The sequence below is a fragment of the Atractosteus spatula genome, chromosome 5, assembly GCF_055471065.1.
Source record: "Atractosteus spatula isolate fAtrSpa1 chromosome 5, fAtrSpa1.hap1, whole genome shotgun sequence".
In the NCBI taxonomy this organism is placed as follows: Eukaryota; Metazoa; Chordata; class Actinopteri; order Semionotiformes; family Lepisosteidae; genus Atractosteus; species Atractosteus spatula.
In genome coordinates, this window is record NC_142710.1 from 1,049,366 (window position 1) to 1,065,088 (window position 15,723).

At 53.1% G+C, this 15,723-nt stretch overlaps 1 protein-coding gene across 1 annotated transcript in view; it reads left to right on the top strand.

Moving 5' to 3' along the window:
- The first annotated feature begins 7,065 nt into the window (after positions 1-7,065).
- Positions 7,066-15,723, top strand: part of rpgrip1 (RPGR interacting protein 1) — a 43,581-nt gene continuing 34,923 nt past the window's right edge. Inside the window, 4 exon segments of the mRNA XM_088917939.1 lie at positions 7,066-7,159; positions 7,595-7,855; positions 7,909-7,962; positions 10,419-10,575. Coding sequence (XP_088774065.1) covers positions 7,066-7,159; positions 7,595-7,855; positions 7,909-7,962; positions 10,419-10,575 — 566 coding nt within the window.

The following is a 15,723-nucleotide window of genomic DNA, read 5'->3' on the forward strand; positions in this document are numbered from 1 at the left end:
GAACCAGTGACACTCCTCTCAGCAGCAACATCCGTGATGACATAACTTCCTGCCCCCCTTCAACAGCAGGCACACTGACATGAGCGCAGAGCAGTGGCTAGCAGTGCTATTCATAGCACACGTTAGTAACAGCAGTATTATTAGGAACAAGTGAAGTTTCCTTTCTTCTCATTGCAGCAGGAATAAACCTGTACTTGTTCCTCTGCAGACGCAGCTCCCTGCTAGTAGTACTATTAGTATTGCCATTGGAGTTATAATTAATTTATTAGTAGTAGTAGTATATTACTATTATTAAGATAAACAGCATTAGTAATATTATTAGTAACAGGACTAGTGTTTATTAATAGAAGTGTTTGTTAATAGAATAGTAATTAATTATTAATTACTCTTAATAGAAGTGTTAGTAGTAGTATCATTATCAGTGGTATTATGATTAATAGTCATTATTAGCTGTACTATTAGTAGAAGTGTTAGTAGCAGTATCAGTGGTATTATGATTAGTATTGACATTATTAGCTGCAGTATTAGTAGAAGTGTTAGTAGCAGTATCAGTGGTATTGTTATTAGTAGTGTCATTATTAGCTGTAGTATTAGTACTATTAGTCTAAGTGTTAGCAGTACTATTATCAGTGGTATTATGATTAGCAGTGTTATGATTAGTAGTGTACTTATTAGCTGTAGTATTAGTACTATTAGTAGAAGTGTTAGTAGCAGTATCATTATCAGTGGTATTATAATTAGTATTGTCATTATTAGCTGTAGTATTAGTACAATTAGTAGAAGTGTGAGTAGCAGTATCATTCTCAGTGGTATTATAATTAGTATTGTCATTATTAGCTGTAGTATTAGAACTATTAGTCAAATTATTTATTAGAATAGAATTATTTGTAATTTTATTATTAGTGATATTCTAATTAGTAGCACTTTTATCATTATTAGTAGTAGCCGTATTAGTACTATAAGTAGTTGCAGTAACAGACCTCCTCCCCTCTCCTGTTTAGAGCAGGGTGCTGGTTTTGGGGTGCTCGGTGTCCCCCCTGTAGGGGCCTGTTCGGCGCTCACTCACTCACCGCTCTGAGGAAGGTGGTCATGGCGAAGAGTGCGTGTGGCCGCAGTCGGGTCCTCTCTCTGTCTGCTTGCGGTCAGTCTGCCCGACACCGGCGTCTCTCTGCCCAGATATAGCCGCCCTGGGCCGCCGCGCTGCCCCGGCCTCACGCCCCCCCCCCGAGCACTCGTTTCCACTGCCCCGCGGGAGGGGGGGGGGGGCGGGGGTGTGAAGGAGAAGGAGTGGGTGAGGGTGATTCCCAAAGTGACCTGCCCTTTTTCTACTTTTTTCACTCGCGAGTGAATCATCGTCTCCTCCTCTCTCTCTCTTTCTCTCGCTTTCTCTCACCCTGCTGACAGGGGACGGGCCTGACCTCTGCCGTCCAGCCCGTCCAGCGTGGGACGTGGCCGGTGCGACGCGTCCTTCCATCCTTTCTCCCGGTGGAGATTTCAGAGTTTACACTCCGCATTCGCTAGGGAAATGGGCCGACAGCGCGGAGAACAATGACAGCCCTGTGCTGGCCTGCCTCCCCCCCCTTCTCTCTCTCTCTCTCTCTCCCTCTCTCACAAGTCTCTGTGGTTTCAGCACATTACAGACGCCCACGCCCACCCCCACGCTCACCAGGGGACACCGGTCCTTCACGGAGTCCCACGTTGTCATCGGGGGCCCCCATCTGGAAGGTGACATCAGCACTCCCGGGGTCAGGGCGCAGAGTGCGGGTGATGATGATCTGGTGATGATGATGATGATGATGATGGTGAGGAAGACCTGTTCCTCTTTCCTGGCTTCTGAAGTAATTGGTCTCCCTTCCTTCACTGGATGTTTTTTCACAGGGGCCCTCCTGTAGGGCGAGGTCAGGGAGGGAGGGAGGGTCACGCTAACTCTTGATCGATCGAGAGGACTGATGACTGAAGCTCTCTGGACCGGGAGCGGCTCTCTCACCTGACACATATGACACGTGTGTCCGCAGTACGTGTGCGCCTGTGCATACTGGTGTACCGTACCTGAATATGGGAGTGTGTGCGTGTACACGTCAAAGTAGTTGTGCATGTGTGTGTCAGTGCATGTATAAAGGTGTGTATACCTTTATACATGTATGAAAGTGAAGGTGTCCACATGTATGTGAACAGGTCAGGCTCTACAATGGCTGACCCTGCACTCTGACCCCCAGCTTCTCTCCCTGTCTGTGTGTCTCATGGAGAGCAAGCTGGGGTCTGTGAAAAAACACATTCCTCATGCAAGAGATTGTATAGGGCTAATAAAGGGATCTTATGTATGAAGGTAAGTGTGTGTATGTATGATGTCCTTTCTCCTTCTTCTGCACCCCTGACACACAGGCCGAGATCACCCCTGGACACAGGAGTCTGTGTGCCCCCTCTGACCTCTGACCTCTTCTGCACCCCTGACACACAGGCCGAGATCACCCCAGGACGCAGGAGTTTGTGTGCCCCCTCTGACCTCTGACCTCTTCTGCACCCCTGACACACAGGCCGAGATCATCCCTAGACACAGGAGTCTGTGTGCCCCCTCTGACCTCTGATCTCAGTTGCACCCCTGAGACACAGGAGCCAGTCCTCATTCCCAGATCACCCCCAAGACACAACAGACTGTCCTCCGCCCCAGATCACCCCAGGGACACAGGAGACAGACACCACCAGGACACCGGAGACAGTTCTCACTCCCAGATCACCTCTAGGACACAAGAGACCGTACTCACTCCCAGATCACCCCTGAAACACAGGGGACTATCCTCACTCCAGATCATCCCTGAAACACAGGGGACTATCCTCACTCCAGATCACCCCTGAAACACAGGGGACTGTCCTCACTCCAGATCATCCCTGAAACACAGGAGACCATACTCGCCCCCAGATCACCTCAGTGACCGTACTCGCTCCCAGATCACCCCTGAAACACAGGGGACTGCCCTCACTCAAGATCATCCCTGAAACACAGGAGACCGTACTCGCCCCCAGATCACCTCAGAGACACAAGAGACCGTACTCACTCCCAGATCACCCCTGAAACACCTCACTCCAGATCATCCCTGAAACACAGGAGGCCGTACTCACCCCCAGATCACCTCAGAGACACAAGAGACCGTACTCACTCCCAGATCACCCCTGAAACACAGGGGACTGTCCTCACTCCAGATCACTTCCGAGACATAGGAGACCGTAGTTGCTCCCAGATCACCCCTGAAACACAGGGGACTGTCCTCACTCCAGATCACCTCCGAGACACAGGGGACCATACTCGCCCCCAGATCACCTCAGAGACACAAGAGACCGTACTCACTCCCAGATCACCCCTGAAACACCTCACTCCAGATCATCCCTGAAACACAGGAGACCGTACTCACCCCCAGATCACCTCAGAGACACAAGAGACCGTACTCACTCCCAGATCACCCCTGAAACACGGGGGACTGTCCTCACTCCAGATCACTTCCGAGACATAGGAGACCGTAGTTGCTCCCAGATCACCCCTGAAACACAGGGGACTGTCCTCACTCCAGATCACCTCCGAGACACAGGGGACCATACTCGCCCCCAGATCACCTCCGAGACACAGGAGACCGTACTCACCCCCAGGCACAGCCAGCTATGCAAATCTCCTTTGCGGCTTGGCTGCTGTTGTTGTTGTTGTTGTTGTTCATGGAGTCGGGATGCAAATTTCCAGGCGGACGAGGGGAGGAGGATGACGGGGGGAACTCTCCTCGGGAGTTTTGTTTATTCCACGCGGGGGGAGAGGGAGAGTTGGGGGCGAGTGGTTGGGATGCTCCGTTTGCATCGGAAAGCGTAGTTTCAGTCCGGCCCTCGGCTCTTTGTTTGAGTGAAAATGCCGATGATGAATCACCCCCACTCACCTTTCCCCTCCTGCCCTGTCATGCAGGCTGTGACTTCAGGGTCAGGTCAGGATCACCAGGACTTCCTGAGGATTTCTCCCCCTAGTGGCTGGAAATCTAGCAACAGGACCAGCTGAACAGCGTCTCCCGCCCCGATCAGCTGCTTGAAGACTCCCTCTCTCTCCAGGGCGACAGGGTGAGACCCCACAGCCCGGACGGCGCCGGTTCTGGTCCAGATTCAGTTACCAGTCCACGGTGACCTCCCCCTTAACCGAGGCCAGACTTGAAGCTTGGCTTGCAGCTCGACAGCGCCCCCCAGTGGCTGGAAATCTAACAACAGGACCAGCTGAACCGCGTCTCCCACCCCGATCAGCTGCTTGAAGACTCCCTCTCTCTCCAGGGCGACAGGGTGACAGGGTGAGGCCCCCAGCCCGGACATCCCCAGTTCACACCCACCGGCCCCACGGTGACGCATACCGCAGGAGCAGAAAAGGGAACTCAGTGGGGTGGGGGGAGGAAAAGTGAGAGAGAAAATTCCACAGTGGGCAAGAGGGCAAACCCCCAGGCAAACGACAGGCAAAGCGCATAGGAGCCAAGTTTTGCATGCAGGCAGTAAAACACAAAGTACGGACTCAGAGGAGAAACGCAGAGCCAGAAGAGGGCTGAGGCCGCGGCACTGAGTCATCGCAACCACCGCCAGGCGCTGGGCAGACGCCAGATGTCACGTCACACAGGCCGGGGCTGCAGATAGCAGGTTGGAGACAGGGCCGGCCAGCTCAGGCTGAGCTCAGCTCCGGCGGGAGGCTACCGGGGACAGAGAGAGAGAGAGAGGTTTACAGTATATGTAAATATTTTAAGATATGTCTTTGTTCTAAATGTCTGTAAGATCTCTGTAGAGTTTATTTTATTTTAAATTTGTTTCATGTTAATTTTACTATATTATAATATAGTGCGTGATCTCCTGTCCCAGCCTGAGGAACAGACAGTGAGCCTGTCTCTCAATAATAATAATACAGTGTGTGATCTCCTGTCCCAGCCTGAGGAACAGACAGTGAGCCTGTCTCTCAGTAATAATAATACAGTGTGTGATCTCCTGTCACAGCCTGAGGAACAGTGAGCCTGTCTCTCAATAATAATAATACAGTGTGTGATCTCCTGTCCCAGCCTGAGGAACAGACAGTGAGCCTGTCTCTCAATATTAATAATAATACAGTGTGTGATCTGTATTATTATTAATATTCTGTACAGCCTGAGGAACAGACAGTGAGCCTGTCTCTCAATAATAATAATACAGTGTGTGATCTCCTGTCACAGCCTGAGGAACAGACAGTGAGCCTGTCTCTCAATAATAATAATACAGTGTGTGATCTCGTGTCACAGCCTGAGGAACAGTGAGCCTGTCTCTCAATAATAATAATACAGTGTGTGATCTCCTGTCCCAGCCTGAGGAACAGACAGTGAGCCTGTCTCTCATTAATAATAATACAGTGTGTGATCTCGTGGCACACCCTGAGGAACAGACAGTGAGCCTGTCTCTCAATAATAATAATACAGTGTGTGATCTCCTGTCACAGCCTGAGGAACAGACAGTGAGCCTCTCTCAATAATAATAATAATACAGTGTGTGATCTCCTGTCCCAGCCTGAGGAACAGACAGTGAGCCTGTCTCTCAATAATAATACAGTGTGTGATCTCCTGTCCCAGCCTGAGGAACAGACAGTGAGCCTGTCTCTCAATAATAATAACACAGTGTGTGATCTCCTGTCACAGCCTGAGGAACAGTGAGTCTGTCTCCCAATAATTCTCCTTCTGTTTACAGTATATGCAAATATTTTATACGTCTTTGTTGTAAATGTCTGTAATATGTCTGTAGATTTTATTTTACTTTTGTGTCGTGTTAATTTTATTTTTTCTTGCTTCGGCAACACTGATTGCACTCATCAGCCATGCTAATAGAGCACCTCGAACTGAATTGAGGGAGAGTCGAGGCGACCGGTAAGACCGCTGGAGGATATCGTGATCGTCAGGCGACATGGGGGTCAAAGCACGAGAAACAGAGTCCAGATCCCAAGATGTCGCTGGAGAGAACTTTTCGAGAACGGGCGGAGTTGGAGCTCTCGGGTTCGAGCGGTGAGCGGAGGGGGGTGCGACAGCAGGAGGGAATTGGCTGACAGGTGCGGCGGCGCTTCTTGGAAGCACTTAGCTCGTCCGCAGCAGGATCTCCGATGGCTGGTGGTGGGGACACCGGGAGCATCTCCCTGCTGGAGCAGTGATTCTCCCCCACAAGACACCCCTGACACCCAGCCCCCCGCTGACACCCCTCCTCCTCCTGCAGCTAATCTGCTCTCAGACCTGTTCCTCTGTCCTCCTGACGCAAAGAAATAGGAGGATAATCAGATTAGAGTCTGGATAGGAACAGCAGGGGCAGAGAGGGGGAGGAGTGGAAGAGCAGACACACTGACCAACTGGACACTCCAGTACATTAACACTGCACTGAGAGAGAGGGGTTCATACAGACACACTGACTGACTGGACACTCCAGTACATTAACACTGCACTGAGAGAGAGGGGTTCATACAGACACACTGACTGACTGGACACTCCAGTACATTAACACTGCACTGAGAGAGAGGGGTTCATACAGACACACTGACTGACTGGACACTCCAGTACATTAACACTGCACTGAGAGAGAGGGGTTCATACAGACACACTGACTGACTGGACACTCCAGTACATTAACACTGCACTGAGAGAGAGGGGTTCATACAGACACACTGACTGACTGGACACTCCAGTACATTAACACTGCACTGAGAGAGAGGGGTTCATACAGACACACTGACTGACTGGACACTCCAGTACATTAACACTGCACTGAGAGAGAGGGGTTCATACAGACACACTGACTGGACACTCCAGTACATTAACACTGCACTGAGAGAGAGGGGTTCATACAGACACACTGACTGGACACTCCAGTACATTAACACTGCACTGAGAGAGAGGGGTTCATACAGACACACTGACTGACTGGACACTCCAGTACATTAACACTGCACTGAGAGAGAGGGGTTCATACAGACACACTGACTGACTGGACACTCCAGTACATTAACACTGCCTTGAGAGAGAGGGGTTCATACAGACACACTGACTGACTGGACACTACATGGCTGCCGAGTCGCTGGCTGTGGATGAGACTGCAGGTGACCTCCCTGTGAGAGACGTGGGCCTGAGGCCTGGACCCGGCGCTGTACTGCACGGTGAGTAACAGCAGGGGGCGACAGAGCACACCGAGAGACCCTCTTCAGAATCTGCAACATTCCAGCCCAGAGAAACAGGTGGAAACTACAGGGGAAAGGCAGTTAAAACAGTGAAGAGGAATCTCTTCCTTACACAGAGGGTGGTGGGGGTGGGGAACAGGCACTTTACACAGAGGGTGGTGGGGGTGGGGAACAAGCTGCCCAGCCATGTTGTTGAAGCCGATACCCTGGCTCTTCTCCAGACACAGCTGGGTGAGATCCTCCAGTCAGGTCAGGAGGCTCCTCTTTACGCAGAGGGTGGTGGGGGTGGGGAACAAGCTGAAAAGGTGGTAGGGCCTCTTTCAGCAGCCAGTGACTCCACCTGCATGGGAAACGACATGAAACCTGCTTAAAGACTCCAGTAGGTCCTCCTGCAACACCTCCTGTGTCCACTAGGAGGCGACAGAGGCTCGTGGACACACACTCCTACCCCCCAGAGACGCTCGTGTCACCCTGACCCTGCTGGCTACTGGAGCGTGTGTCGAGGGGGAGGTCAGACTAATACCAGCCCCCTGCCCCAGAGGTCCCAACCCCCTCTCAGGGAGCCCCCCTGCCCCGGCAGAACCAGCACCATCAGCACCGGAGCCCAGTTGACCTCAGGGACGCGGGACACGGAGAGAGAAAATAGGGGGTCCCAGGTGTCGGTGGGGGGAGAGAGTGAGACTGGAGGGGTCTGTCCAGGGTAACGGGGCTCTGTGCTCATTGCTCAGGTACGAGACAGGAGGAGAAGCCATGGAGGAGACAACACATCCGCAAGAGCAGAGGTGAGAGACCTGTCTGTCCAGTCAGTGTGTCTGTATGAACCCCTCTCTCTCAGTGCAGTGTTAATGTACTGGAGTGTCCAGTCAGTGTGTCTGTATTAACCCCTCTCTCTCAGTGCAGTGTTAATGTACTGGAGTGTCCAGTCAGTGTGTCTGTATTAACCCCTCTCTCTCAGTGCAGTGTTAATGTACTGGAGTGTCCAGTCAGGGTGTCTGTATGAACCCCTCTCTCTCAGTGCAGTGTTAATGTACTGGAGTGTCCAGTCAGTCAGTGTGTCTGTATGAACCCCTCTCTCTCAGTGCAGTGTTAATGTACTGGAGTGTCCAGTCAGTCAGTGTGTCTGTATTAACCCCCCCTCTCTCTCAGTGCAGTGTTAATGTACTGGAGTGTCCAGTCAGTCAGTGTGTCTGTATGAACCCCTCTCTCTCAGTGCAGTGTTAATGTACTGGAGTGTCCAGTCAGTCAGTGTGTCTGTATTAACCCCCCCTCTCTCTCAGTGCAGTGTTAATGTACTGGAGTGTCCAGTCAGTCAGTGTGTCTGTATGAACCCCTCTCTCTCAGTGCAGTGTTAATGTACTGGAGTGTCCAGTCAGTCAGTGTGTCTGTATGAACCCCTCTCTCTCAGTGCAGTGTTAATGTACTGGAGTGTCCAGTCAGTCAGTGTGTCTGTATGAACCCCTCTCTCTCAGTGCAGTGTTAATGTACTGGAGTGTCCAGTCAGTGTGTCTGTATGAACCCCTCTCTCTCAGTGCAGTGTTAATGTACTGGAGTGTCCAGTCAGTCAGTGTGTCTGTATGAACCCCTCTCTCTCAGTGCAGTGTTAATGTACTGGAGTGTCCAGTCAGTCAGTGTGTCTGTATGAACCCCTCTCTCTCAGTGCAGTGTTAATGTACTGGAGTGTCCAGTCAGTGTGTCTGTATGAACCCCTCTCTCTCAGTGCAGTGTTAATGTACTGGAGTGTCCAGTCAGTGTGTCTGTATGAACCCCTCTCTCTCAGTGCAGTGTTAATGTACTGGAGTGTCCAGTCAGTCAGTGTGTCTGTATGAACCCCTCTCTCTCAGTGCAGTGTTAATGTACTGGAGTGTCCAGTCAGTCAGTGTGTCTGTATGAACCCCTCTCTCTCAGTGCAGTGTTAATGTACTGGAGTGTCCAGTCAGTCAGTGTGTCTGTATGAACCCCTCTCTCTCAGTGCAGTGTTAATGTACTGGAGTGTCCAGTCAGTCAGTGTGTCTGTATGAACCCCTCTCTCTCAGTGCAGTGTTGATGTACTGGGGTGTCCAGTCAGTCAGTGTGTCTGTATGAACCCCTCTCTCTCATTGCAGTGTTAATGTACTGGAGTGTCCAGTCAGTCAGTGTGTCTGTATGAACCCCTCTCTCTCAGTGCAGTGTTAATGTACTGGAGTGTCCAGTCAGTGTGTCTGTATGAACCCCTCTCTCTCAGTGCAGTGTTAATGTACTGGAGTGTCCAGTCAGTCAGTGTGTCTGTATGAACCCCTCTCTCTCAGTGCAGTGTTAATGTACTGGAGTGTCCAGTCAGTGTGTCTGTTTGAACCCCTCTCTCTCAGTGCAGTGTTAATGTACTGGAGTGTCCAGTCAGTCAGTGTGTCTGTATGAACCCCTCTCTCTCAGTGCAGTGTTAATGTACTGGAGTGTCCAGTCAGTCAGTGTGTCTGTATGAACCCCTCTCTCTCAGTGCAGTGTTAATGTACTGGAGTGTCCAGTCAGTCAGTGTGTCTGTATGAACCCCTCTCTCTCAGTGCAGTGTTAATGTACTGGAGTGTCCAGTCAGTCAGTGTGTCTGTATGAACCCCTCTCTCTCAGTGCAGTGTTGATGTACTGGAGTGTCCAGTCAGTCAGTGTGTCTGTATGAACCCCTCTCTCTCATTGCAGTGTTAATGTACTGGAGTGTCCAGTCAGTCAGTGTGTCTGTATGAACCCCTCTCTCTCAGTGCAGTGTTAATGTACTGGAGTGTCCAGTCAGTGTGTCTGTATGAACCCCTCTCTCTCAGTGCAGTGTTAATGTACTGGAGTGTCCAGTCAGTCAGTGTGTCTGTATGAACCCCTCTCTCTCAGTGCAGTGTTAATGTACTGGAGTGTCCAGTCAGTGTGTCTGTTTGAACCCCTCTCTCTCAGTGCAGTGTTAATGTACTGGAGTGTCCAGTCAGTCAGTGTGTCTGTATGAACCCCTCTCTCTCAGTGCAGTGTTAATGTACTGGAGTGTCCAGTCAGTCAGTGTGTCTGTATGAACCCCTCTCTCTCAGTGCAGTGTTAATGTACTGGAGTGTCCAGTCAGTCAGTGTGTCTGTATTAACCCCTCTCTCTCAGTGCAGTGTTAATGTACTGGAGTGTCCAGTCAGTCAGTGTGTCTGTATGAACCCCTCTCTCTCAGTGCAGTGTTAATGTACTGGAGTGTCCAGTCAGTCAGTGTGTCTGTATGAACCCCTCTCTCTCAGTGCAGTGTTAATGTCCTGTACTGTCCGGTCCTCGTCTCTCTCAGACCGCCAGCGTCTGTCCCGTGTGTCTCGGGAGGAGCTGGAGGATCGGTGTCTCCGGCTGCAGGAAGAGAACCAGCTACTGAGACAACACAGCCGGGAGCAGGAGCAGAGGATCAGGAGGTACGGAGGGAGAGGAGGGAGAGGAGGGAGAGGAGGGAGAGAGTCTTTACTAGCGCTGGGGGGGCAGTTTGTTTTACAGCAGCAGTGTTGATGTACAGACAGACAGCAGAAAACAGAAAAACAACGACAGGAACAAGAATATACTGTACATACATCATTACCCAAAAGATCAAGTGTTAAGTAAGGATGTATGTTAATAAGGATACGGCTAGAGGTATAGTAGGAATGGGAACTTGAATCTGTTGGTTTTGGAGTTGGGGAGAGTCGGGGTGAGTTGGGGAGAGTTGGGGGGTGTTGGGGGGGTGTTGGGGGATGTTGGGGTGAGTTGGGGGGAGTTGGGGGGAGTTGGGATGAGTTGGGGGGTGTTGGGGGGTGTTGGGGGGGTGTTGGGGGATGTTGGGGTGAGTTGGGGGGAGTTGGGATGAGTTGGGATGAGTTGGGGAGAGTTGGGGAGAGTTGGGGGGTGTTGGGGGGGTGTTGGGGGTAGTTGGGATGAGTTGGGATGAGTTGGGATGAGTTGTGGAGAGTTGGGGGAGAGATGCAGTGAGCTTGGGGGAGATAGGGTGAGTTGAGGTGTGATGGTGGTAGTTGGGGAGTGTTGGGGAGTGTTGGGATGAGTTGGGATGAGTTGGGGAGAGTTGGGGGAGAGATACGGTGAGCTGGGGGGAGATGGGGTGAGTTGGGGTGTGATGGTGGTAGTTGGGGAGTGTTGGGATGAGTTGGGGAGAGTTGGGGAGAGATACGGTGAGCTGGGGGGAGATAGGGTGAGTTGGGGAGAGTTGGGGGGAGATAGGGTGAGTTGGGGTGTGATGGTGGTAGTTTGGGGGAGTTGGGGAGTGTTGGGGAGAGTTGGGGGGAGATAGGGTGAGCTGGGGGGAGATAGGGGGAGATAGGGTGAGATGGGGTGTGATGGTGGTAGTTGGGGAGAGTTGGGATGAGTTGGGATGAGTTGGGGAGAGTTGGGGGGAGATAGGATGAGTTGAGGTGTGATGGTGGTAGTTGGGGAGTGTTGGGGAGTGTTGGGATGAGTTGGGATGAGTTGGGGAGAGTTGGGGGAGAGATACGGTAAGCTGGGGGGAGATGGGGTGAGTTGGGGTGTGATGGTGGTAGTTGGGGAGTGTTGGGATGAGTTGGGATGAGTTGGGGAGAGTTGGGGGAGAGATACGGTGAGCTGGGGGGAGATGGGGTGAGTTGAGGTGTGATGGTGGTAGTTGGGGAGTGTTGGGGAGTGTTGGGATGAGTTGGGGAGAGTTGGGGAGAGTTGGGGGAGAGATACGGTGAGCTGGGGGGAGATAGGGTGAGATGGGGTGAGATGGGGTGTGATGGTGGTAGTTGGGGAGTGTTGGGATGAGTTGGGATGAGTTGGGGAGAGTTGGGGAGAGTTGGGGGAGAGATGCGGTGAGATGGGGTGAGTTGGGGTGTGATGGTGGTAGTTGGGGAGTGTTGGGATGAGTTGGGATGAGTTGGGGAGAGTTGGGGGGAGATAGGATGAGTTGAGGTGTGATGGTGGTAGTTGGGGAGTGTTGGGGAGTGTTGGGATGAGTTGGGATGAGTTGGGATGAGTTGGGGGAGAGATACGGTGAGCTGGGGGGAGATAGGGTGAGTTGGGGTGTGATGTGGTAGTTGGGGGAGTTGGGGAGTGTTGGGGAGAGTTGGGGGGAGATAGGTGTTAGGAATCCCTGGTGGGAAGATACAAGGATCCTGTGCAGACGCAGGCACGGCTAGTAGATGAGGCAGGCGAACAATCCAAACCGAGAGGCAAGGTCGTGGTCAAAAGGCGAGAGGCAATTCGTAATCCAAGGTAGCAAACAGTCCGAGGCGAGAGGCAAGGTGCAAAGTCGAAAAGGCAGAAGGGGAGTCCAATAATCAGAAAAAACGAGGTACGGGAAAACGCCAGGTAGAGCTCTCAAGGAGTAGACTCAGTACCGAGCAGCGGGAAGCAGGTGAAGATGGTATAAGTAGCACTGCGCACCGCATGGTGAAATGTGAGCAGGTGGTTTAACTCGTGCGGCGGCGTTTGTTAATAATCACCCGCTGCTGGTGCTGATTAGCTCGCTTACGAGTTGGTCTTGACTGCCTGGTGGTCGTGACAATAGGGTGAGCTGGGGGGAGATAGGGTGAGATGGAGTGAGTTGGGATGAGTTGGGGAGAGTTGGGGGAGAGATGCGGTGAGTTGGGGTGAGTTGGGGTGAGTTGGGGGAGAGATGCGGTGAGTTGGGGTGAGTTGGGGAGTGTTGGGGAGTGTTGGGATGAGTTGGGGTGAGTTGGGGGAGAGATGCGGTGAGTTGGGGTGAGTTGGGGGAGAGATGCGGTGAGATGGGGTGAGTTGAGGTGTGATGGTGGTAGTTGGGGAGTGTTGGGGAGTGTTGGGATGAGTTGGGGAGAGTTGGGGGAGAGATGCGGTGAGTTGGGGTGAGTTGGGGGAGAGATGCGGTGAGTTGGGGTGAGTTGGGGAGTGTTGGGGAGTGTTGGGATGAGTTGGGGTGAGTTGGGGGAGAGATGCGGTGAGTTGGGGGGAGTTGGTGTGAGTTGGGGGAGAGATGCGGTGAGTTGGGGGAGAGATGCGGTGAGTTGGGGGGAGTTGGGGGAGAGATGCGGTGAGATGGGGTGAGTTGAGGTGTGATGGTGGTAGTTGGGGAGTGTTGGGGAGTGTTGGGATGAGTTGGGGGAGAGATGCGGTGAGTTGGGGTGAGTTGGTGTGAGTTGGGGGAGAGATGCGGTGAGTTGGGGGAGAGATGCGGTGAGTTGGGGTGAGTTGGGGAGAGTTGGGGGAGAGATGCGGTGAGTTGGGGTGAGTTGGGGGAGAGATGCGGTGAGTTGGGGTGAGTTGGTGTGAGTTGGGGGAGAGATGCGGTGAGTTGGGGGAGAGATGCGGTGAGTTGGGGGGAGTTGGGGGAGAGATGCAGTGAGATGGGGTGAGTTGAGGTGTGATGGTGGTAGTTGGGGAGTGTTGGGGAGTGTTGGGATGAGTTGGGGAGAGTTGGGGGAGAGATGCGGTGAGTTGGGGTGAGTTGGTGTGAGTTGGGGGAGAGATGCGGTGAGTTGGGGGAGAGATGCGGTGAGTTGGGGGGAGTTGGGGGAGAGATGCGGTGAGTTGGGGGGAGTTGGGGGAGAGATGCGGTGAGTTGGGGGGAGTTGGGGAGTGTTGGAGAGTGTTGGGATGAGTTGGGGTGAGTTGGGGGAGAGATGCGGTGAGTTGGGGGGAGTTGGGGGAGAGATGCGGTGAGTTGGGGTGAGTTGGGGAGTGTTGGGGAGAGATGCGGTGAGTTGGTGTGAGTTGGGGGAGAGATGCGGTGAGTTGGGGGAGAGATGCGGTGAGTTGGGGGGAGTTGGGGGAGAGATGCGGTGAGATGGGGTGAGTTGAGGTGTGATGGTGGTAGTTGGGGAGTGTTGGGGAGTGTTGGGATGAGTTGGGGAGAGTTGGGGGAGAGATGCGGTGAGTTGGGGTGAGTTGGGGGAGAGATGCGGTGAGTTGGGGTGAGTTGGGGAGTGTTGGGGAGTGTTGGGATGAGTTGGGGTGAGTTGGGGGAGAGATGCGGTGAGTTGGGGGGAGTTGGGGGAGAGATGCGGTGAGTTGGGGTGAGTTGAGGTGTGATGGTGGTAGTTGGGGAGTGTTGGGGAGTGTTGGGATGAGTTGGGGAGAGTTGGGGGAGAGATGCGGTGAGTTGGGGTGAGTTGGTGTGAGTTGGGGGAGAGATGCGGTGAGTTGGGGGAGAGATGCGGTGAGTTGGGGTGAGTTGGGGGAGAGATGCGGTGAGTTGGGATAAGTTGGGGTGAGTTGGGGGAGAGATGCGGTGAGTTGGGGTGAGTTGGGGGAGAGATGCGGTGAGTTGGGGTGAGTTGGGGAGTGTTGGGGTGAGTTGGGGGAGAGATGCGGTGAGTTGGGGGAGAGATGCGGTGAGTTGGTGTGAGTTGGGGGAGAGATGCGGTGAGTTGGGGTGAGTTGGGGGAGAGATGCGGTGAGTTGGGGGAGAGATGCGGTGAGTTGGTGTGAGTTGGGGGAGAGATGCGGTGAGTTGGGGGAGAGATGCGGTGAGTTGGGGTGAGTTGGGGAGTGTTGGGATGAGTTGGGATGAGTTGGGGTGAGTTGGGGGAGAGATGCGGTGAGTTGGGGAGTGTTGGGGAGTGTTGGGATGAGTTGGTGTGAGTTGGTGTGAGTTGGGGGAGAGATGCGGTGAGTTGGGGAGTGTTGGGGAGTGTTGGGATGAGTTGGGGTGAGTTGGTGTGAGTTGGGGGAGAGATGCGGTGAGTTGGGGTGAGTTGGGATGAGTTGGGGTGAGTTGGGGGAGAGATGCGGTGAGATGGGGTGAGATGGGGTGTGATGGTGGTAGTTGGGGGGATTTGTTGTTTGATGGCAGTAGTTGGGGAGAGTTGGGGAGTGTTGGGATGAGTTGGGATGAAATGGTGTGAGTTGGGGGAGAGATGCGGTGAGTTGGGGGAGAGATGCGGTGAGTTGGGGTGAGTTGGGGGAGAGATGCGGTGAGATGGGGTGAGATGGGATGAGTTGGGGTGAGTTGGGGGAGAGATGCGGTGAGATGGGGTGAGTTGAGGTGTGATGGTGGTAGTTGGGGAGTGTTGGGGAGTGTTGGGATGAGTTGGGGAGAGTTGGTGTGAGTTGGGGGAGAGATGCGGTGAGTTGGGGAGAGTTGGGGGAGAGATGCGGTGAGTTGGGGTGAGTTGGGGGAGAGATGCGGTGAGTTGGGGAGTGTTGGGGAGTGTTGGGATGAGTTGGGGAGAGTTGGGGGAGAGATGCGGTGAGTTGGGGGAGAGATGCGGTGAGTTGGGGTGAGTTGGGGGAGAGATGCGGTGAGATGGGGTGAGTTGAGGTGTGATGGTGGTAGTTGGGGAGTGTTGGGGAGTGTTGGGATGAGTTGGGGCGAGTTGGGGGAGAGATGCGGTGAGTTGGGGTGAGTTGGGGAGTGTTGGAATGAGTTGGGATGAGTTGGGGAGAGTTGGGGGAGAGATGCGGTGAGTTGGGGGGAGTTGGGGGAGAGATGCGGTGAGATGGGGTGAGTTGAGGTGTGATGGTGGTAGTTGGGGAGTGTTGGGGAGTGTTGGGATGAGTTGGGGGAGAGATGCGGTGAGTTGGGGTGAGTTGGGATGAGTTGGGGTGAGTTGGGGGAGAGATGCGGTGAGTTGGGGAGTGTT